This window comes from Lacerta agilis, chromosome 5, assembly GCF_009819535.1.
Source record: "Lacerta agilis isolate rLacAgi1 chromosome 5, rLacAgi1.pri, whole genome shotgun sequence".
NCBI lineage: Eukaryota > Metazoa > Chordata > Lepidosauria > Squamata > Lacertidae > Lacerta > Lacerta agilis.
This window is the reverse complement of record NC_046316.1, coordinates 31,220,353-31,245,018: the sequence shown is the minus strand read 5'-3', so window position 1 is coordinate 31,245,018 and position 24,666 is coordinate 31,220,353. Positions and strand designations below refer to the sequence as shown.

General features: G+C 41.1%; 1 protein-coding gene across 6 annotated transcripts in view; it reads left to right on the top strand.

Moving 5' to 3' along the window:
• Positions 1-24,666, top strand: part of PRKG1 (protein kinase cGMP-dependent 1) — a 580,751-nt gene that overhangs the window by 113,275 nt on the left and 442,810 nt on the right. For all 6 annotated transcript variants that reach the window (XM_033149161.1, XM_033149165.1, XM_033149166.1 and 3 more), the window contains one exon: positions 7,826-7,992. In XM_033149161.1, the coding sequence (XP_033005052.1) occupies positions 7,826-7,992 (167 nt within the window). The remainder of the gene's footprint in view (positions 1-7,825; positions 7,993-24,666) is intronic.

Genomic DNA, 24,666 nt, shown 5'->3' with positions numbered 1-24,666 from the left:
CCTGGAACCTTATGTTTTAAAAGTATGGGCTTTACCACTGACTCATGGCCCTCTCCTCTGCAGCAGACTCCCATCCAGGTACTGACTTAGTCTGGTCCCAGTGAGCTTCCCAGATTACATTAAATGGGATTGACCTTGCTTGGGGCAGTACAGCCCCCACTAATCCAGAGGAACAATTCTTAAATTTTAAATATTTCAGTGCTTTGGCTTGAAGAATCTTTGTCAGTGAGGAACAGAGTAACATAGTACATGTTAGAATCTCCTGCTGTATTAATTTGCAAAGCAGCAGTGCAATGAGAATACAAAGGTTAGTCTGCCACCAGCATCTTTGTTAATTTTATACTGGGTTTGTCTGCCATCAGGAATTGCCATCAGGAATAAGAAAGAATGAAAGAAAGGTCATGCCTTCACCTCCCCCTGCCTCTTTATTCAAGCAAACAAACCTGCCTTCACTCTCTGTGATTCCAGACCGTTGCCACTTTTCAATGGCATTCAGTCACGTACCAACAAACTCAAGTTGCACAATTATAATTGTGTGGGTCGTATTGCACAACAAACCTGCTTCCCTGAAAGGCCCCATTCACTTTGGACTGTGGGTCCCTAGCAGATTACTTTAAATATTGCCCTACGCAAAAAAAACCAAATCTGCTTCTGGATTAAATGAACAAATAAAGAAATGTGCATTTGCTGTATCCCCTCTCTGCCCTTTGGAAATGTTGTCAACCTTGGTGTTCGTGCTTCTTTAGAGCTGTTTTTGATGTCTTTTGTTGTACAAAACTCAGCTGAAATTCAAGCTCGGTTGTATGTCACGACACCTTGTGCACCTCCTGAGCTGTTACAAGTCTGAACCCCTTTAATATAATGTAAACTCATCAGGTGTTCAATCCAGTTCTGAAATTCTAATCCCTGCTCTTTTATGCTTTGTGATTGATTTAGAAAGAGATGCTAATTAACTTTTGTCATAATGTTTATTATATGTGACTGATGCCATTAACCCTACGAGGAATTAAAACGTCCACATTGTCCAAATGTTTTCAAAAGACTTCCATAAACAGTAATTGTGCTCAATATAATTTATGTATAACTGGCAGATTAACTCTACTCAATCACTGCACTGTGAGCAAATTACCTGCTAATTATACTAGTCTGAACTTCTCTTGTTTTCTAAGTGTACAGCACTTAATGGTGTTCTGTATCAGTGATCACATTAAACCTTTCTAGTCTTATGAAATGCAAAAAAAAAAGTGAGAGGCTTAAATTGTCTTTTGGTATTATTCCCTGGAAAACCAAACCAAACCAAACCAAACCAAACCAAACCAAACCAAACCAAACCAAACCAAACCAAACCACAACCCCCGCAAATCAGCCAAGCAACAGTCTGCTCCCCCCCCCACAAAAACACCTGTCAGGGATTTGCCTTCTCCTTGTGAGGAGAGCCCAGGCGGAGGTCCTACTCATGAGGAGAGCCAGGGCGGGAGTACTCCTCGTGAGGAGAGATGGTAAAGAGATCCTCCGAGGGGGGAGGATCAGGGCAGGGAACTTCCTCGAGAGCAGGTCTTGCTAAGGTACAGGGATCCCCAGCCACTGCTGTCATCTGACTCATCTCACAGCCCGTCTGCAGAGCTCTCTCCCATGGAAGAGGAGGAGGAGCAGACAGTCAGGGATGTGAGGGAGAGACCCAGCACAGCCAGCCAGACGCGATTGGAGGGAGAGTTACAGCTTCTGGCACAGACGCAGCATGGGGGGGGGATAGGAGACCGAGAAGACATTGTTTCAGGGTGCCGAGGCTTTGGTGCTGGGCGGGAAACCGGATAGGAGCACTTCCAGATTCTGCAAGTGACTGAGCAGTCATGTTTTTAGCTAGCTCTGCACTGTAAATAAGTATGCACAATAAAGTAGTCTTTAGAGTAAGAGAACTCTGTCGTTACTTGTGAGCAACCCCCTGGGGTATCCTAACAACACCCAACACATCACCCTCCTCAAATTGTAACAGGCAGCACTTCCAAATGCTGTCCCTTCCCATCATTCCCACAGTTCTTCCAGACTCTTATCAGGCAATTCCTCCTCCTTTCCTTAAAAATATATAATAGAACAAAAAGACAGCTCAGCTGTGCAAACTGGAAAGCAAAGCACCAGCTCCAAGCACCCTTCTTCCTTTCCTATTCTAAGAGTGCCTCTGGGGCCAGGTGGAGTTCAGAGGCATTCTGGGGAGAAGACAGTGACTGGAAACTCAAGCTTTTCTCCCAATGGTAAAACTACATATCAATGAACCATAAAATCTCCTCAAATTTGCAACTAATTAGGAGGGACAGGAAGCATGGGGTGGTGGTGACTCTAAAAACAAAGGAAAGTACAGTAGCCAAAGGCTATTTGTTGTCCTGAAAAAGAACTTTGTACACCCCAGAAGCAAAGGATAAGTTAAATGGCTTATTTCATAGATAACAGGAATAATGTAAAACTTAAGCACAACCATTTGGCTTTGGTTGTTAATAAAACATTATATGAGGTTCAGATACTTTCAAAATTGTCCCTAATATCAATGTATTTTTATCTGAAGTAACTATTCAATTATACAATATGTAAACTGCATTTCATTAAATGCTCTAGAGGAAATTAATCACTGCTATTTGGCAGGTACCTGGGAAAAAAGTGAATGTACAAGATTTGCAATGATGCTAAGCTGCTCTCATGGTCTCTGTAATGAATTAAACCCCACCAAGATGAAAAACACGTACTAGTTGTATTTTAATTAGTTATCTGCCATTACACTGTGTACAACTAAGTAAGGCAAAAATATTCTTCCACCGCTGCCACACTTCTGCTGTTGCTCTTTTGGCTAAAGTACATGGTAGGATGAATGAACTGAGCAATTTAAGATGGGACTTAGGAGAAACATGATCGACTTTTGAAATTGAATCAAATTATAAAATAGCAGTTTTTAAGTGTGAAGTTACATGAAATCAATATATGGAAACTGTGAGCACATGGAGCTTTTATAAGCATTGCCAGCTGTAGAAGAGTTGCTCACAGATGAGGGGTGTGTGTGTGAGAGAGATGCCAATTCCAAAACTGTTTTAACAGGGAAGTCCTGATATGCAAATATCACTTTCACATGGAATTTGCTGGTGTGAATTTTGGGGAAAATTTGGTTTAGATCCCATGTTAATGATGCTGCTATTATCAATAACCATCACTTGGATGTACAAAGAAACAGTATAATTGCAGCCGTTTTACAAAGCACTTGTCTACACCTACATATTTTGCAGTGTGAACATTGTATATTACATTATATATAATAACTTTTTATGAAAATGCACAACATTTGTGTGTGTTTTACATGAAAATCCCTTCCAGTGTAATATTTGGGGAGCAATGGTGATGATAATGGGTTTGAGGAGACCCAGAGGCACACTGGTCAATAAAAAAAGGTGGACATATCATTCTGGATCTTTGCTCCACAAGCAACAGTGCAGCCATTGTAGAAAAATTTTAAAATGAAGAAGAAAGAAAACACATTATGACCTGTGTCATTAATGTGGCACTATCATTTTTGTAAACTGCTTAGAGGTCTCATTACAATCAAAGGGCAAATATATTTTGTTCAATGAATGTAGGGCCCTCTGTATACCAACCCTAGTAGTGTCATTGTTTGAGAAGCTGTATCATTTTACTAGCAGGAAAGGTTGGCTTTAAATATTTAGGTGTGTTTCAGTTAACTTGTTCCTGCAGAGCTTTTCAATCCCCCCCCCCAATGCTCGATTTGAAGTTTATGTTAGCAGCAAGTTCATATAAAAAAAATACTGTGCGTAATATTTAATTTGCTTGTGGGATTTGTCTTTGCTTGTGGGATTTGCAGTTGTCCAATTACTACAGGAACCTTTCGTTGTTGTCATTCTCAGTTAAGTATTGTTTGTTTACAATTTTTGTCTAAAATCCCAGCTTGCAGGGCTAGCACAAATCATAATTTGCAAGTTTGGGAAGAATTTCCATGTGCAAGGGGGAAGATAAAAGAGAATCTTTGAACACATGCCTAATTCCTAGCTCTTCAACATAGTGCCAAATCGTACTAGTTTGCCATCATGTCTGAACTGAGCCAGAGATGTCAGTCAAAGGTCACAGTGGGTCAAGGTAGGTATATAGGATTGGAAAACAGTTTGTATTTGATCAAAGACAGACGAATAACTAGTGGAGATAACTGAGAATAATTTTTATGCAGTCTGCACAGCTAACAAGGCAAATAATCCTACTGACCAGAATTTGAGAAAGATGTAATAAACTAAAGGAAGATCAGGGAGAAGGAAGTTCCTGTACTTTCAATGAAAGATTACAAGAATGAATTTTAAAAGAATAAAAGAACAAAGATATTTGTATTGTGGTTGAAACTTGAAGGACATACTGGAAAGAAATGTTAATAACCTAAAGCTATGCACACTTACCTGGGAGTAAGCCCCAGTGAACACTGACTTTCTTCTGAGTAAACATACATGGATTTATGTTGCAACTGTATACATATTCTATATTTAATATTTTGCTCTTAGACTGAAAGTTGACTGTTATTAAGGAAGAAGAGCAATGTGGCTTTGTTCTCAAATAGATTACATTGGTGTTCTTGTGAACACAATTCTACCATATCAGTTTTGGGGGTAAAGACTATGCGATGCATTAAATTTAATTATGCATGCCACTTAGACTCCTGGCCATGTCTAGCTCTAGCAGCTGGCATGGCTGGGCATGTGCTGTATGATCCAGACTGGTTCAGCAGCTAACCAAAGTGACAGCATGCAGAGATGTCCCCAGTGGCACTGCAGAGGAGATAGTATTAAAAGACTGACTTGTATATCTTTTTGGAAGAGTCACAGATTATATTATGCGTATTTTTTTTTTAAAAAAAGAACAATACTTATAGTTTGTGCTGTTAAAATGCCAAGGTGTACAGTTCTGTGAGGTGATTAAAATATGGTTGCAACAGACTATCTGATAGGGCAGTGTACATACTCTCCAACATTTCTCTGGTGAAAATAGTGATGTCCAGTGCTATTTTTTCTAGAAAAAGAGATACTGGAACTCACCATGAGCACCTTCCTCATTCTCTTAGAATGGCCATGGCGCCCACCTGAGAGGTTCTGGAACTGAGTTCAGGTGAGTTCTGGCTGGAAAAAAGCCATGGGGATGTCCAATTCCATACCTTCCAGCATTTGTCCGATGAAGGTAGGGACGTCCTACCATACCCTCCAACATTTCTCTGATGAAAATAGGGATGTTCTAAGGAAAAGCAGGACATTCCAGGATCAAAACAGAAACCCGCATAGCTTCTGTAGATCCAGGACTGTCCCTAGATAATAGGGTCACTCGGAGAGTCTGAGCATAGAACATACAAAGCTTGAGGATGATAATCAGCTGAATGCTATGAATGAAGTAACAACAAATTGTAATGGATGCCCCTTATTTAGAAGGCTATGTATAATATTGTTACAAGTTTTTTTGGGGGGGGAGGGTAGGCTGTAGGCTTGAGCCCCGCTTCTAATTCCTGGATGCAGCATGGATTTAATTGCTGGAATAGCCAGGCCAGCCTTGTAATGGCCCACTAAATAAGTATGGGTCATTATGGTAACAAAGGGAGTGGCTCTGTGCCAGAGGAAAAAACGAATGGGTCTCCTTCCCTCAACTGTCTGTTTGTTAAAAAAGACAAAAGGCCAGATTTTTGGAGAGTTGAGTGATGTGAGCTAGAAGCCAGAAGCAAAAGCAGCAGGCTAGAAAGGCAGAGAGAGAGAGAGAGAGAGAGAGAGACCTGATTTCTTTTGGAATCCAAGGATATGGGAAAAGCAGGACCTCACTCAGGCTATCACCTCAACACAGGAGGATAGCCTGGTTTATATGTTAATCTTTGCTGGATCCAGGGGTTAGAAGAGTCCCAAATTCTTAACACTACACAGCAACACCAGGAGGGCCACAAGTTTCCTACCCCTGTACCTGTATAAGTTTTTTTAAAAAACTGAGAGGGGGGAGGGAACAAACTTCAATACATAGTTTTCTAAGCAATTTAAACCATCCAACCTTCTCTCCCCTGGTTGGCTGGAGAATCTAGGAAACAGCAGACATTAATGCTCCACACATTGTATGTGAAGTCCTATTTGCATGCACCCACAGTCACCCACATGCTCTCCCTTAATGTTGAAGCTACCTTGAGACCAGGGAATGTGGGTAGCGCTGTGGTTTAAACCACAGAGCCTAGGGCTTGCCGATCAGAAAGTTGGTGGTTCAAATCCCCGTGACGGGGTGAGCCCCCGTTGCTCAGTCCCTGCTCCTGCCAACCTAGCAATTCGAAAGTACCTCAAAGTGCTAGTAGATAAATAGGTACTGCTCCGGCGGGAAGGTAAACGGCGTTTCCGTGCGCTGCTCTGGTTCGCCAGAATTGACTTAGTCATGCTGGCCACCTGGAAGCTGTACACCGGCTCCCCCGGCCAATAAAGCGAGATGAGCGCCGCAACCCCAGAGTCGTCTGTGACTGGACCTAACGGCCAGGGTCCCTTTACCTTTACCTTTTACCTTGAGACCATAAAATATTTATTTGGCAGATATTTAAATAATAACTAAAGGCAGGTTTTGGCAAACAAAATTAACCAAGAATCTCACAAATACACGTGGATGTATGATGTTTATCTTTTGAATGTTACCATTTATGAATTATGTTCTTTAAGCCCCAGTTTGTTCACATTTATAATTTTCAGATGCTCATTTGCACAAAATCCCTTAAGAAGCTTTTAGACAATTATTGTCTGTAATCTTTATGTTGTTCACTGTATTATCAGATGGATAAAGATAGATTTGATAGACATACTGGGGGAAATTCAATATGTAAATTATGATGACTAGAGCACAGTTAACATTTGTGCTTGAGTGATTCATAGTAGTAGATAATTCTTCAAGTCTTATGCTGATGCTTCATTAAAAAGCTTTGTAAAACATTATGAAAAAACAAAGGGATTGGTCCTACCTGCATTGTTGAGATACTAAACTATGGGGATTTTTGAAAAGGTTATTCAAAAACTACAGAACTATTACAAGTACCACTGGGAAGAACATGGTCCTTATAACGGTTATTGGAAAATATAATTACAAAAAGATATGTGGTTGCTCTATATTTCTTTCATTAAAACCAGACAACCTCAAACCTTTAAATAAGTTTTTATATAACTGAGGTACCTCTATAATTTTTGATATTTGATGCTGGGGGAACTGATGAGGTAAGGTTGGTGGGAGTTAGTACATGAAGTTATTGTTCATAACAATATAGTTTTTCTTGTGGTGATGTCTGAATTTTAGACTGCTTTATTCCCACAACATGATTGCAGTTTTTGTTTTGTTTTTTGTATTTTTGACTAAGAGAGAACAATTAACAAGTCCCCAGATTATGTATGTTGTTTCAATGGGCGCTAAGCATAGACCAAGTAGTGACAGTATTTGCATAACTATCTTCCTCTTGTGGTTCATAAACAGGAAAGGTCAATCTTAAAAACAAATTCTGAACATACAGGTGTTCAGCACCCCACTTCCCACTCCCACTCCCCTGCTTCTAGATTTAGATTTTATGAATGAGTTGTATTGTATATGCATGGAATGGTGTGTGTGTGTGTGTGTGTGTGTGTGTGTGTTTGTTTGTTGTGAATTGTTTGTTATAAGTATTTTCCAAAACTGAAAAGTAAGAAGTTTTTGTTTTGTTTTTTTTAAAAAGGTACCGTATTTCACATCAGACAATGACATTCGCACAAGCTGCTTTTGGGTGTTGATTAGCACATTTTGACATATCTTTCCTTTCTCTCCATAGGTCAAAGGATCTAATAAAGGAAGCTATTCTTGACAATGACTTCATGAAGAATCTAGAACTGTCACAGATCCAGGAGATTGTGGATTGTATGTATCCAGTGGAATATGGCAAGGACAGTTGCATTATCAAAGAGGGAGATGTCGGTTCACTGGTATATGTCATGGAAGGTATGTTGTACAGCTGTTTCATTCATATATATATGTTTTCCCTCTTAGCTGCTTCCAGAGGGACTATCACTATATTACATGGAACATTCCATAGTGGCTAGAGGAGGCAATGGTACTCTTATAAAGGATTTCCACGCATTGCATGTTGTTTTCATACCCAGTATGGTACTACTAGAATTCATTTTTAACTATATCGGTAAGACTGTGGTGTATCTGCACTTACACCAATTCAGGGTTGGGAAATCTGTGGCATTCCAGGTGATTATTGGCCTCAATCTCCTATTATCCTTGACCATTGGTCCTGATGGCTGAGGCTGATGGAACTGGAGTCCAACAACACCTGGTGCAAGGCTGGGCAGAATTCATACCTGAGCGATCTTCTTTGTTCATTGCTCAAACCCTGAGATTTATGAGCCAGAGCCTAGTGCAAAAGACACACACTTCGATGTAAATAATTCTGAGCCCAGGACTTGTTCTGAGCCCGGAGCTCATAGTCCACTCCTTGTTACCTTCAAGGATTCTTCATTTCAATGCTATAATTTAGGGCGGGAGGGGAAACACGTCTTGTTACTGCTGTTCTTAAATAACTACAACTAAGAACTCCTTGTCTATTTCAAATTACCCAGAGATCTTGCAGTAGATCCATATCTGCCCACTCCTGGCCAGAAAGGCTACAGGTAACCCACCCTGATTACAGTGCATTGCTTTGAACTATGCAGCTGAAGTGGGAGTGTTGCAGATCTAGTCTCTTTCACTTTTGAGTGAGAAACCATGTGGTGGTGTGGGTGCCGTGCTGCTATACAGAGGTTGTGAACACACTTATCTGCAGATTGGGTGCAGGACTAGAGTACATATTGAATGAATGGATTGGACTACACTGGGCAGAATCCAGTGCATATTTTTGTTGATACAGGCACAACCTGAGGATGTTGCTTCCCAATATAACAGTTTAGAACACTGCTATATTGTGCATATTCAGCTGAGTGAAAGGCACACACATTGCAGAACTACTTAGGAAATTTCACTGTGCATATTATCTAGATGTATATTTTAATCACGTTTGTATTATGTATTCAGATCTGGGGGTGATTCACAGTTTCTGTGAAATTCTAAACTGGAAAGTGGACTTAATACTTTGATCATACCCTAGGGTTGCCATATTTCAAAAAGTAAAAACCAGGACACCCCAAACTTTTTTCTTTCCTTCCAAAAATGCCAAAATAATGTGATTGACTTGGCTAAGATCCAGGACAAAGTGCCGCCTTTCAGAAATCCCCCCCCCCCCCGGACGTCAATTCCACGTTTGAAATCCTGGTAACGTCTGCGAAAATCCAGACATATGGCAGCCCTATCATCTCTTTAACTATTTGGTTACATGTGGAATCCTGTTGTCATCTTTGGAGTACACAACATAAGAAGGTAGTGGCTGTTGTTTTAGGCTGTCAAAAAACTAGAAGTTTGAAGACCTGTATTTGAAAACTTGAAATGTGGAGACCTGTTGTCATTACTACATATGGATCATTCATTTTAAGAGATCAGAGAAGTGAAAAAGTATCACTTAGTGCAGTGTTTTTAATACTAAGATTGCTGATTATAAAGTACCTTGATAGCTTCATGCATTATAAGTATCACTTAACTGCAAAATATTGTTCTTATCCTTAGTTTACATCATTACATGATGTAAGAAGTTTTATCATGTTGCTACAGCACTGTCAGATGTTCTGAAAGGAGGAACTGAAGAGCTTTACAGTCTCAAGGGCCCAAGATAGGTTTAATAATCTATCTGTTTCCTGTATAACAATTCAATTTCAGAGAATATGACAGGCTTCTGAGAACTGGCTGAGTTTTCTCGTTGTGTTTTCAACACCTTTGAAAAACAGCTGGTGGTGCAGTTGTTGGCACTGCATTTATACATGTTTTATCTGTCATTATCAAAGGATTTAATTTGGCAGATTTTTGTTCATGTTTGCAGGGGGTTTTTTTGCACCAGTAAACAACCTAGGCAAATTGGGTTCACCAGGCAAATTGATACACTTTCTGGTCAGATATTTAAGGCTGCTTGTCTAGGGGTTGGATTGTAGAGTTTTTACAGGGTTCAGTGCATCTCCTACAAGTCTCTAGATTTCTGGTTTGGTGTGAAAAAAATGGACCTATTATTACAATACAGTGGTACATCCGGTTACGAACTTAATTCGTTCTGGAGGTCCGTTCTTAAGCCGAAACAGCTCATAACATGAAGTGCACTTTCGCTATTGGCGCCTCCCACTGTTGCCGTGCTGCCGGTGCGCAACTTCCGCTTGCATCCCGGGGCAAAGTTCGCAACTGGGAGCATCTACTTCCGGGTTAGCGGAGCTCGTAACCCAAAGCGTTTGCACGTAACATGAGGTTCCACTGTATTGTGTAGTATAATGTAGTAAAATCGTCCAGCCCGGATTGAAGACAGAAATTTAAGCACATGCTTACTCACCTGTTGAAATCTATGGAACAATGTTTAACTTTGCCTGTGTCAATCATGCCCTTCCTTGTTTTGGTTGCTTAAATAAATAAAAGGAGCCTCAAAGTTACAAATTATGCTTTGAAATGTAATTTTATGCCAAAACCTTAATGCTGCTCTTAAATCACTTAAAAAAAAAAAGCTGCTGTCGTAAGTTTGTTTTCCTATCCTTTTAAGGCTAAGCCCTTTTGTCCAAGAGCAGTTTTGTTTTTCTTTCATCTTTGGGAATGCATGCTTGACTAGAACAATGTTGTGCATTATGACTTGGTGACTGAGAGAGGTCCCTGAACTTGGTAGCTCAATCCAAACTATGTCTACTCAGATGTAAGTCCTATCAAATTAAATAGGGTTTACTCCCAGGTAAGTGTGGTGTTTACGATTGCAGTTTTTCCATACTGTGTAGGAAGCAGTACTAACAAATTTTATGTTGCAGTTTCATATAGGAAGCAATAACTTCAAAATTTCCATTGACATAATATATGAGAACAAAAAAATACGTTACCAGGAAATAATGGAGCTTCTCAAAATGTTAGTATTATATTGATATTTAGGTGACACTGGCAGAGAAGAACTTCAGGTTCAATTAAGAGTGCTTAATCCTTCCTGGCAGTATCTGAGACTAGAAATAAGCACAGCTAGGGGGGAAATGGTCTCAGGGATGGGACTTTTGCAGAGAAGAATCAGTGGGTGCTGGAGGGTTATGCACCTCTTCCTCCCACCTGGTGATTCTCCCCTGCAAGTGTTGCCCCCAATTCATGTTATACCTGTAAATACACATTTGGGAACACTTATCACTTGACACAAGAATGCAGCAACATCCTAGGTGAAATAGCAACTACTGTAAATGAGCTGCTTCCATTAAAATGCATGGGCATGGGCACATCTTAATTTTATGTGAAATTGAAGTACTTTTCAAAATGAAATTTATGTATTATTTATTCATTAAAAATACTTGTGTACCACTGTGTCATAAAAATATCAAAGCAATTTACAACAATATCAACATATAATAAAAACAATGTAAATGCTTAAAGTCAAGACCCATCAACTAACTATTATGAGAAGAGGATTGCATAATTTTATCCATAGGACTGGTGGCACGGAAGTGCTTTCAGCAGGTGGTGTTAAAAGCTGAAACAGAAGGCACCAGCTGAATCTCTAGTGACAGAGTATTTCACAAGACTAGGCCAATGACGCTAAAGACTTGGGTTCTTGTTGCCTGATGAGCCTTTCCAACTCCAGAGCTAGCCAATGACATATCTTGATGACTGAGCTGGGATATAAGGGTTTTGGTGGTTCCTAAGGTACAGGGCTTTGTAAATTAATACAGATGGACCATGGTTGGTCTGGAGTGAGATAAACCAGGAGCCTGGTTTTGGACAATGTAATGTTAAGCCATGCCTTCCCTCACAGTTGTGGAGTAGTGACAAGAGGGCAGAAGGAGTAAAGCAGCTGCTATCTTATCTCTGGAAATCTACAAAGCTTCTCATTCATACTAAGCCATGGTTTGGCAAACTGGGTCAATATATTGGTATAAATGGGGTCCAATTTCTACAGATAAAAGCCTCAAAGCAGTGTAAAGGTAAAGGTAAAGGTAAAGGCACCCCTGACCATTAGGTCCAGTTGTGTCTGACTCTGGGGTTGTAGCGCTCATCTCGCTCCATAGGCCAAGGGAGCTGGGTCATGTGTCCAGCATGACAAAGCCGTTTTCTGGCGAACCAGAGCAGCGCACGGAAACACTGTTTACGTTTCCGCCAGAGCGGTCCCTATTTATCTACTTGCACTTTGACATGCTTTCGAACTGCTAGGTGGGCAGGAGCTGGGACCGAACAACGGGAGCTCACCCTGTTGCAGGGATTCGAACCATCGACCTTCTGATCGGCAAGCCCTAGACTCTGTAGTTTAACCCACAGCGCCACCTGGGTCCCCTCAAAGCACTGTACAGCATAATAAATCAATAAAACATTAGCCGGGCGATGTTCCTCCAGCCTCATGAGGAGCCTCTCTCTAGGGCTGGGTGAGTGTGGGCCTCACCCCCTTAGCCCAGGTGGAAAGGGCCTTGTGGGGATCAGCCTTCACGCCTCACAGCCAGGTGATGTTCCTCCGGCCTCATGAGGAGCCTCTTTTACAGGACTGGTGAGTGTGGGCCATAGAGTTGCTGTTACTGGGAATTGCAGCCCAATCTGTTGATGGTCTCCAGATGTGATAATGCAGAGAAAACTTTTAGGCTTCTGGAATTTATCTGGCTTAACCAGTCTAGGTGTATCTGTGTACTGAAAATGAAATTATAAAGAAATTAAACAAAGTAATGGATAATGGCAACTATAGTGATGTGATGGTAGCACATGATTCATGACTACCTGCAGAATGTACTGTTTATGCTGTACTCGTTTACCACACAGAGGAGCATATATTTAATTAGCTGACATATTTTGTGTTTCAACATTTGTGTGGAACCTTAGAAACACTACATCTGGTAGAAAACACAATTTTTGTTCTTTAAGCTTCACCAAATGTTGAACTCCATAATTCCATGGTCTTCCTGGGTCAACTGCTAGCAGTGATCCAAAGTGGACCAGCCTCCCATACCTTCCTCTTTCCTTATTTTCCAGCACAACACATATCAGCAGCAGATGAACGTTCTCCTTTCTGCAGCCCCTAATGAATTTTCTTCAAACAGTTTTAGAAATCTGTATGCAGTTTGCAGCATATGTAAACTCTAATTGCTGCTGTGGAGTTTACAAAACCCAAAGGTGCAGCTTACAGACATTCTAAGCTCTGCATGCTAAAATGTTTATGATGTCCACAACTGCATCTCTAATGCAATAATTCCAGTATACAGTGGTACCTCGGGTTACATACGCTTCAGGTTACATACTCCGCTAACCCAGAAATAACGCTTCAGGTTAAGAACTTTGCCTCAGGGTAAGAACAGAAACCGTGCTCCTGCGGCGCAGCGGCAGCGGGAGGCCCCATTAGCTAAAGTAGTGCTTCAGGTTAAGAACAGTTTCAGGTTAAGAACGGACCTCCGGAACGAATTATGTACTTAACCAGAGGTACCACTGTATAGAGTAAAGACTGGAGGATACACTAGATAGACAGTCTGTAAAATTATATGGGTAGATCTTGAATGTTTTATGGAATATTATAAAGGGACCAAAGCTGCATCAACTCTAGTTCTCTTCTGCAAAGTGGGGCAATCAAGCAGGCCTCCTCCCTATGCATACTATCTAGCAACAATTTGCCAGTGATTTAAGCTCTGTGAGGATTCTGGACTAGACGGTTCACTGGCCTGATCCAGCAGACTTTTCTTATGTTCTTATGAATCTTGTGTTATCCTTGTTTCCTCATTTGCTGTTTCCACCTTAACATGTAACAAGCAGTAACACGTTCTACTGGTTTATTAAATGATTTACTTTACTGTGGACAATGGTGCAAGGGATGGTTATGCATCCAAGAGAATACACTGGGTGGAATTGACTGTTGCGTAATGATGAATTTTCAGTGTGTGCAAGCATTTCAGCTTGCTAGACAGAACTATTCCTCCTCTCCTCCCTCTCTGTGTGGGCAGGGGGCATGTGGGGGAGGAGAGGGTGACTGTTCTTCACAGGGCTTCTGCTGGTGGAGCTCGTTAGGTGAATCCCACCCATTATGTTTAGAAAGGAAATTAGTTACACAGAGGTATTACATTGTATTACTTATATTGCGTAACTACCAATATTTTTCTTTATTGTTATTGTCTATGCTCATGAGTGTTTGCAATATCAACACATTTTGGTTTTGAGGATTGTGTTACTAGCTTGTCTGAATTTTCCTAAACCCACTTGATTTTTAGCAGTGTTTTATTATAACACTTTTGACAGTGTTGCTCATGTTTCTGCATGAGAGATTAGTTGTATAACACCATGCAGAAAACAATATAATAAACAGGATGTGTTTGTTGTGGTTATACATTCCCCATAAGAGTACTCAGTGAAGAAGCATGGCATTTATTAGCATGAATTCTGGCAAACACTTTCCCCTCAACCTGTCAATGATTTTTTTCCAATCGTCTTCTGACCTCCCACTCCTCATTGGTGATTATGGTACACATTAGAATTTTATGACGCCTAGCATGTGCCAAGACTTTTAAAAACCAGGAGTGGGGAAAAAGAGAGAAAAGTCTGAAAGGTAGGACTAAAGCATAGCTGTCAACTTTCCCCCTTTTTAAAGGGAAATTCCCTTATTCCAAATAGGATTCCTCGCAAGAAAAGGGAAAAATTGACAGCTATGGACTAAAGTGCTCATGTAAACCCGGACTTTCTCCCTAATAAGGATGTCTGTCACTGGAATGGTATGAAGTAGCCATGCACTGCCCTTAGTCATGGTCATTGGATGCATTAACCGAGCAGTGTAGGAGCAACCATGAATAACAGCAACAATGCTTCCATAAGGGTTGTGCTGTTTGTGCATGAAATGAGATAGCACCTGCTCCATTTGTATACTTCACTTATTGTTATCATTGCAGGCTCCCCCCCACATACACAGGGCTTACATTCCAGGCCCCTGCATACATAAGTGCAATTGCATAAAGTGGGGAGCAACCCACTTTATAATGAGGGAATGTGAGGAGGAGAGAGATAGAGAGAGTGCGCAACATGACTTCAGAGTAAGAAGACATGGAAGTTGGCGACTCTCCCCCAGTTTGCAGAGAGACAGTGGTGGGGGGCAGAGGGAGTGAGGTGGACCAGGCAAGTGTCAGGGGGATGAGGTTGGGCTAGGCAGGTTGACCTTCTACCCCCTTCACTTTCCCCCCAAGCCCAAACATGAGCAAAGTCAGGGAGAGAGAGAGAGAGAGAGAGAGAGAGAGTGCGCCTCATTCCCAAGCGGGGGATCGGGGTGCTCTGCGTGTGTGCAGGCTACACCCCAAAGCACACTGGCTGCAACGTGCCACAGATGGGCATGGAGTGCTGCCCAGATGAGGAGCCAGGCAGAGACAGATGGACAATCTCAGGAGGGCGAATGTGCTGCCCTGGCTGGAAGGCAGACGAGTGAACAAGCAGGTGGTCAGAAGCCAAGCTGAGGCACCTCTCCCTCTGTGCTTGGGGGGGGGGGCCTCCAGCTACTTGGAAATTTTGAAAGTGCTGTAGCCCTTCCCTTGACTGGCCAGCAGCTCTGAGCAATTTCCAGGAAGGAGGGAAAGCCAGCCTATTTATTTATTATTTTTTCAGAGACTTGGATGCACCTAAAGGGGTGATGCCTGTATTACATTTCTATTCCATGTATCCCCCATGGAGCTCAAGGTCATGTACTGTCCTAAGCATGCTCTCTCTGCTTCTCTGCCATTGATGGCAGGGATAGTCAGGGTTCCCATAGGGTCACTATCCGTCTAAGTGCACATCACATGGGTGGACCAGCATACATACCTCCACTTCAGTGACATCGCCATTCAGTTCCCATTGCAAGAAATTAGATTTATTTCTACAAAGTTGAAAGTTCAGGATAACGAAGACTTTGCAGTTGTGGGTTGGTTGGTTTTAATTTCTGTGCACCTAATTTTAAGGCATCAGCTGAGGCTGTCACACCCCATGAACCTGAGCAATACCTGGAGGTAACTTAGCAACCAGCAAATAAAGTGTTGGAAGGTTTGTGTGTGTGGTGTGAGTAAATGTCCTCTAGAGACTGCTTGAAAGCATCGGTCTAATTCTCCATGACCTCTCACAACTCCTAAATTCTACTAGAATGCTGAAGACGACACAGAAAGGGGAGAAGTGAAAGAAAGGAGACTTTTAAAGTTGAGGAGCAAACAAAGCAAAATTGGGCTGGACACGTACAGTACAGTCGCAGGGGCCAAAGCCAATTATCCTTTTTCCAATTATGCTCGGTCCAAAACATTGTTACAGTGTCCCAACAGCGTTTCAAAGAAACGTAGTTATGTTTACTCTGAAGTCCATGAAGTAAATTTCTGTGCGATATTCAAAACCACGCTTCCTGCCATCGTTGCCGCAAGGCAATAATTTTCGGTTGGTTTTCTTGTGGCCTTTCAGCTGTTGTTGGGTTCCACCTCCCATTATTCCCAGCCAGCATAGCCAATGGTCAGAGATTGATGGGAGATGTAGTTGAATAACAGCTTGAAGGCCACAGTTTCCCCACCTGATCCAATATCTTTGCTTAGTTTAGATACAGAATAAACAGCTGAAGCTCAGATCTCAGTTATACTTCATTTTGTTATCTTAATGCAAAGCAGTAGTTCACTGTTCTGCTTTATTTGTGTGCCTCCTTTTGCTAAAGATGTTCAGCCTTCTTCAGTCATTATTTTTAATTAAACTATTCACAAAGGTCATTATGAAGAGTTGGTGCGGCATTTTAATACCGCCAAGGCTGCACTAGGTTAACAGCTATCAGATGTGTGGGTGTTGCTTCTTCCTAATGAGGATCAGTGTGTTACCTCACATTTTGGAAGTAGAAAGCTTGATCCTATTGCGCTTCTTCCAAAGGTGTCTACATTAGTGTGCCATATTTAACAATTGAATCATCATGATTTCCCCATCACAATATAATTGATCACTTATAAGCTTTTTCATGAATGCCATTATAAATAAATTTACAATTTTAAAATATTATTTCACAAGAATTGCAGTTCCCCTGAAATATGAGGGCAAGCAATTAATTATATTTTATTTTAGCACTGGACGCTCATAGGAAGAGATCAAATTTTGATTTAAAGCAGATCAGATCCCTAGATTGAAAATACATAAACTACAGGTGTTTGCATTACTTCACAAAATGCTTGAACAAATGAATGAGGAAAGACTAGCTGAAATTCCATGTTATGTTGAGCTATATGATCTTTTTAGAAAATAAAATAAAAACTAGCCTGGGCAGACGGTGAAGTGGAGCAGAGAAAGGACTGGCAGGGCTCAACATCCTCTCTGGTTGTCTTTCAGTTCATAATCACCTTCCTCACAAATCATTTTCACTCACTGATCAGGGTCAGCAAGGGTAGATATGGGATTTTGTTTATTTACTTTATTTAAATTTTTTTTTTTAATCCTGGCCTCTGGCCTTCAGTCAGAAAAAGTCCTCAAAATGGTTGGCAAAAAAGAGGCAGCCCTTGACACTGGGCTTCTAATCTAAAAAGGCATGACACAAAAAGGAAAATGGATTGAGAAGGAATGTAAGGAAACTCCTGTGCACATTCTTAGTTGCAAGTTCTTCTAATGAGCAGCTCGGGTGGAAACATTCAGAGAACAGGAAGCAAAAGTTGCTGTTTTTTTAGGGGCTCCAATAGAGTATCCTTTCTCTTTCCTCTGCTGCAGCCTGATGTGATGGCTACTGCCAAGTGACTGCTGATGGAGGAAGGAGCCTGGCTCCCAAATTTACTTTGGAACAGGGAAATGGAACCTTGTAATTAATAGCATCAAACTTAATGCTGATGGTGATAGGATTGTTTTCTCTGTCCACATTGCAGAAACTGTGTGCATAATCTATGTGCATAATCTGCACATAGTTCAGTTGAAATTTTGTTTAGTAGATAGGACACCAAAGAAGAAGCCGAGTGTTTCATAAAATAGCAAAGCACTGCTGCTGCATATCATCACAGATGATATGGCACAGATGATATGACACAAACTGACATGGAAATAATTTGGAATTTTCAATTGTACCCTCCATTCTGCAGCACTTACTGGAAGTGAAGGTATTCAGCTCAGGGAAATTCTTTGCAAATACTGAAAAGACAGTTACAGGGATTATGTTCATTTACAACATAAGTGGACAACTCACAATCCACCCAGGACTTCCCCAGTGCCCTATTAGCCTGCTAAATTGCTGTTTGGTGGTGTACATGGAGCGTAATTTACATTGGTAGGAAGGTGTGCATGAATAACTTTACCCATCCACCTTCCTGCCCATCAAACTCACTCTCCCCTCCTTACCAAACAGCTGTTTGTCAGGCTATGGGAAGCGTAATTGCCAGCAGCAATCATCTGGTGAAAGATGGGATCACTGTTTGTTGCACCTCTCTATCTGACTCCCAGCTGATGAGTGCTGAGAATTCCCACTCTTGCATGCCAACTATGTCTTCCTTTGGTTGTTCTATGGTTTGTTCTGGTTTGTGTCCCATGACTCAGCATAATTCAAAAGGACGAAAGGATGGAGTGGGAACAAGAAAACCCAGCAAATTCAGATACATTACATTAAGGATTAATGGTCAGGTGCAATGGTTGCTATGTGCTCGGAGAAGATGAACCAAATGGCAACTGAACTCCTCAATCTGATGGAGTGGACCTTACTCTTCTGCAGCCAGGTATAATATCCATGAATAGATAATAGTACTGAGAGAGGAGGATTCAAATGGCCTTTGGCTGAACATGAGCTGATGACCATGAACCTTTATATTCAAAAGGTACAATAGACATTGGATGAGTATCCATTACCAGTTGCAAACTTCCTGTAGGCATCTGGTGGCCACAGTGAGAATGGGATCCTGGATTAGATGGGTCTTTGTGTGATCGAGTAGGGTTTGTCTTATGTTCTTAGGAGCTGGCTGCAGTGGTTGGAATATGCTGCGCTATTTTTGTAGTAGTTTAGATTCATAGCAATGGATATTTTTATTTTATTTATTTTTACTGGCATGGAACAAAACAATGTTTTGTTAGTATTGTTAAATGATAGGCCTATCTAAAAATGTGTCTCTGTTCCTTTTCTTGCAACACAAGTAAAAAAAAAAGTTGTATGATTTAAAGCTGTTGGCTTTTTGTTAATGCAGCCCACCCCCGGACGTTTTACGGTCTATGAGTGCTGCACCAACGACAAACAGTTCCCAGCAGCAGCCCTTCAGACTACTAGCTGGATCTTGCTTACTTCATTCACCACAGACGAGGATATTGTGAACTAAAAAGATGTTTATTGCGTACAAAGCTTGTGGTTGCTGATAAAATAACGGTTGTTCAATAAGCTTATAACAGTTGTCCTATACCGGCCTAATACCTCTAAATGTTACCGGCCTAATACCTCTAAATGTTAACTAAATAGCAATAACAATGCGTTTCACAATCTCTTTATCCTCTCTGCTAACATCCACCTAAGACTCTAAACTCCCAGCTCTATCTCTTGACTCACACTTCAACTCCCCCGCACTTAAACTCTAACTCCTCCTGCCCATACTTCAACTCGAACTACAACTGCCTTACTGTCCACTGGGAGGGGTGTTTTATACCCAGGCTAAGCCCGCCCCTGAGGGTTCTAACTGTCAGAAAAAATTAACCCCTACCTGGCATTGGACTAGTTCTCCACATACCTCCCTCCTTTTTAGGTTTGTATCAGAGGAGTTACTAGCCAAAGTATCCCTCTGATACAAACAACATTTTAAACATCACTATAGACATTACATAAACAAACATTTTATACCTCTACCTATATTACCTAACTATGGCATAAACAGTTACATCTCCAGTAAAAGTACATATGGTTGTGAACATTATATACAATAGTTCATGCAGCATTAGGTCTTTATTGCAAGAAAAACCGTAACTGTCCATTAACCTTTGTCTTTGGGTCTTCATTATAAGGCGTCTGCGATGATGTTTAGGATCCTTTCACGCTCCTTATCGTCCTTAACCGTCGCAAGAAGTATCTTTCTCGGGGCACCAGTCTTTTCTCTGCCATACGTGATGGGATGTAAGCTGTCTTCCTCGGCCAGATGCCACCGTCCCATTCCGATCTCTGCACTCGAGGCGTCTGTAACGATTGTGGATCCCAAGCTGGGTAGAGTCCTTGTTTCTCAGGGTCAAAAGCTCTCTTAGTTCAACCTCTCCCTCCTTCAGGATCTCCGTTAAATGTTTAAGCTCGCAGACTTGTACACACATCTTCAGGTCATCATAAGCTGCATAAACACTGGTTGTCTGGCTTTTAAATGCACTGGGAACTATTTTTAGAAGTTTATGTATATCTTCTTTTTTAGTCAGCTTGCTGGCGCTTTGTAGACAAGCGTGTTCACTTAATGAAAGTAAGCTACAAAGCTCTGATTGCTTATTGCTCATAGCAATCTCCCTTGTTGTCAGTTCATCTTTGGTCTGTATTGATTTATCAGTTCCCACTTCGAGCAATTTTAAGACTACTTTTGTATGCCTTTGACGTGGTAGCCCTGTTAATGCTGTGTAACCACATTCATTTTGGACATTTATTTGTGTTGCATGAGCAGCAGGGTACCCATCCTCCCACCACACAATCTCTAGTGTAGGAAACACTTTCACTTTCATAGAAAGTCGATAGGCCCCCATGCCAGCTATAACTTCCAGTACGTCTTTCTTTCTATCTTTCCAACTGATGAATGGTTTATCGTAACTATGATTAGTGGTTCTAACTGATCTCACAGATAGGTCACTGGTCATATTGCAGGTAGACACTTCTTTACCAATATCACAGGCTTTTTCAACAACGTGACTACTGTAGTCTAGATTGGGTTCATGGTTTAGGGACTTGATTGGGTTTATCCTATTCACATGCATGACCCGCCTCCCTTCACCATGCTGAATTATATTGTTTATATCATTCATTTTTGAAATGATCTTACAAGGACCTTCCCATGTCAGTTGTAACTTGTCACTGTTTACTGGTCTGATTAATAAAATATCTTGTCCTGGCTCAAAAGATCTCTCATGTGCTTTTGTTTTATCTTGCCCATGTCCTTGTAATTGGCAAGTATGGCACGTTCGACAAAATAACTTTATTTGCTTGCCCATCCCAGGCCAAAAGAAATTTTGGGACACCCTTTGTTTGGTTCTGGTGATTCCCAAGTGACCTCCAAAGATACTGCCATGTGCATGTTGTATTATCTTGGTTCTGAATTCAGTAGGTACTATCAGTTGCCTGTGGATCTCATTACCCCCTCTATTAGGCTTTAAAAGAATCTCCCTGTATAGCAACCCATTGTTGACTATAAACCGCTCCGGGCTTTCAGGGGTTAATACTGTATTCACGGCTGTGGCTTGGAAATATTTCTGTAAATCTGTATCTAGTTTCTGCTTGGCTGCAAAACTAGCTGCTTGACTATTTGTAACTGGCATTATACTTGTATCTTGTGTCAGTTCAGCAATTGTATCAGGCCTTTCCTCCTGAGGTAACTGTCGCAGTTTTTGTGCCCTAGTTATTACAAATGCACTCTGTACATGGTCAAGGAGATCCCACCCGATTAACATTGGAGCTGGGATTTCTGGTGAAACTGCTACTTGCCATTTTCCAGACCATTGTTTATATGTCAGATTAACTAATGCGACTGGCAAGATTTCTGGCTGTTTTGATATTCCTTTTAAACTGATTGTTTTGCCTTTAATAAAGTCTTCTGGCTTTAACAAATCAGGATGTACAATACTAATCTGAGACCCTGTGTCTTTTAAGCCTTTATATTGTTTACCATTCACCCAGATTTCTTCTCCTGTTTTGTGTAATAGCATGTCATCTTGTTGAATTATATAGCACCTCACAACTTGGGCCTCTGGTAACTCATCAGCCTCTGACTGGGCCTCGGTTGTCGTGGCAACCATGTTGGCAGTTGGCTCTGTCTCCACAGTTTGGACACAATATGTCTGCTTATGAGGGATAGTATTTGCACTCCTAGTTCTGAGTTCAGTTCTACAGTCCAATTGTCTATGGCCTTTTCTCCCACATTGCCAGCAGATTAATTCAGGCCTTTTACCCTCACTATATTTATTTACTTTTCCCTCAGTCCCCCCCGTTGTCATAGGCGTGTTATGGGGAACATTTGCATTGGCGGGAAAAATTTTCTTGGCAGTTTCTGTGGTAAACTTTGTGGGCTGTTGCATTCTCTTAAACTTATTTGTTTCCCACTGTTTGTCCTTATATTTTGGGGCATCATAAGCGTGTTCTCGGATTTCATTTATTTCATCTGCCAGATTAGCAGCTTCCAGGATGGTTTTAGGTCGTCTTTCTTTAATTAAATACTTCAGATGGGTATTAATCGTGTCATAAAATTGTTCTAATGCGAACACCTCTTTTATTTTCGCCACAGAATCAGCACCCTCCTGTTCTAGCCACTTGTTTAAATAATTTGTAGTTTTAGCTCCTAGTTGAGCAAATGTTTCCTCACGCCCTTTTGTTATTGTTCTAAATTTTTGTCTCAGTTGTTCTGCAGTAATTCCGAATCTAACATAAACCAACTGTTTAAATGCTTCAAAATCTTTGGATTGATCAGATGGCATTTGAGAATAAATCTCTGTTAATGTTCCACTAATACGAGCTCTCAGTATTTGCATTTTCTCCTCATCTTTTACTTCAAAATCTTCGCAAGCCCTCTCAAAAGAAATGATAAACGCTTCAGGATCGTCTTTATCTTTGAAGTCAGGGAATCTTTTTAAATCCACCCTGCTAGGATTTTGTGTGGAACTATTGTTGTTGTTTCTATTATCTACAGCTGATAATTCAAGTCTTTTCATTTCTAGTAAATATTCTCTTTCCTCCCGTTCTCTTTCTCTCTCAATAGCTAAGGTCATTTCTTTCTCTTTCAGTTCTCTCTCTTTTGCCTCAGCTTGTAACTTTAATTCTCTCTCTTTTGCTTCAGCTTGTAATTTTAATTCTCTCTCTTTCAGTGCCATTGCCTCCCTTTCTCTTTCTCTCTCAATATTTAATTCTCTCTCTTTTGCTTCAGCTTGTAATTTTTTCTCTCTTTCCTCAGCTTGCAATCTCATTTCTAATTCCTTCAGTTTATATTCTTGTTCTAGTTTCCATTTCTCAAATTCCTCTGAGGCTTTAAAACTCGTCCCCTCAGTAGGATTTTTGTTAACTGTTTCAGTACTGGTTTCCTCAATCTGGGAAACCCCATTTTCTTCTTCAGAGCTTTCTACTTGTGAGTCCCTAAGAGCTGTTTTAGTCTTTCTAGGTGGCATTTTCTATTTATTTGGTGGTATTATTTCTGTACTTAAATCAAGGATGTTTCAGTTAAACTATTTCTCCAGGCTTAGTTTCCACAGTTTAGGTCCAAAGTCACGCCTAAAGTTACCTCAGTGCACTTCGTCCAGCGTACTTTTCCGACCTCTCACTATAAACCTTTCTGCCTGAAATAGTTTCAAACGCAAAGTATCTTTGTAACTCTCTCACAATCTCACAGTCTTAGGCGCTATCACACCACACCCTAGGGCCAGGTAATTCCTCTCTGAATTCCCCTTCTCCCTTTCCAGGTGTATGCGATCCCCTTCCTGACTAGATTGTAGAGTCTCACTGAAGTTTGCTTAAATCCTCTTTAAGCCTCACACTTCACACAATGCGTCACCCTTAAATCCTTCTTGTACCTTGGCACTTCTTGCCAACACTTTAGATCTATCTTTGATCTCAATGTGACCACCACTTTATGACAATCTTTCGTATCCCGACGCTGCCACCACTTTAATGTCGCGGGCCCTTCGCCCTGTACAGCCCACCCCCGGACGTTTTACGGTCTATGAGTGCTGCACCAACGACAAACAGTTCCCAGCAGCAGCCCTTCAGACTACTAGCTGGATCCTGCTTACTTCATTCACCACAGACGAGGATATTGTGAACTAAAAAGATGTTTATTGCGTACAAAGCTTGTGGTTGCTGATAAAATAACGGTTGTTCAATAAGCTTATAACAGTTGTCCTATACCGGCCTAATACCTCTAAATGTTACCGGCCTAATACCTCTAAATGTTAACTAAATAGCAATAACAATGCGTTTCACAATCTCTTTATCCTCTCTGCTAACATCCACCTAAGACTCTAAACTCCCAGCTCTATCTCTTGACTCACACTTCAACTCCCCCGCACTTAAACTCTAACTCCTCCTGCCCATACTTCAACTCGAACTACAACTGCCTTACTGTCCACTGGGAGGGGTGTTTTATACCCAGGCTAAGCCCGCCCCTGAGGGTTCTAACTGTCAGAAAAAATTAACCCCTACCTGGCATTGGACTAGTTCTCCACAGCTTGCAAGAAAAGAAAATCAGCATAAATTATGCATGAAATGAAACGAGTAGTTATACAGTTCCTACAGTCGTGCCTGAGATTTGGTACAAAAAGTGACAGCGTATTTTGACATGTAATTGAAGTCCTTATGCATATAAACAGTTTTGGTAGGATGTAGAAGTCATATAGAGAGCTCCTTATTCATTACATAGCTTTGAAATAATAATAAGGAAGAGACTGAACCACTCAGGAAAAAATTGA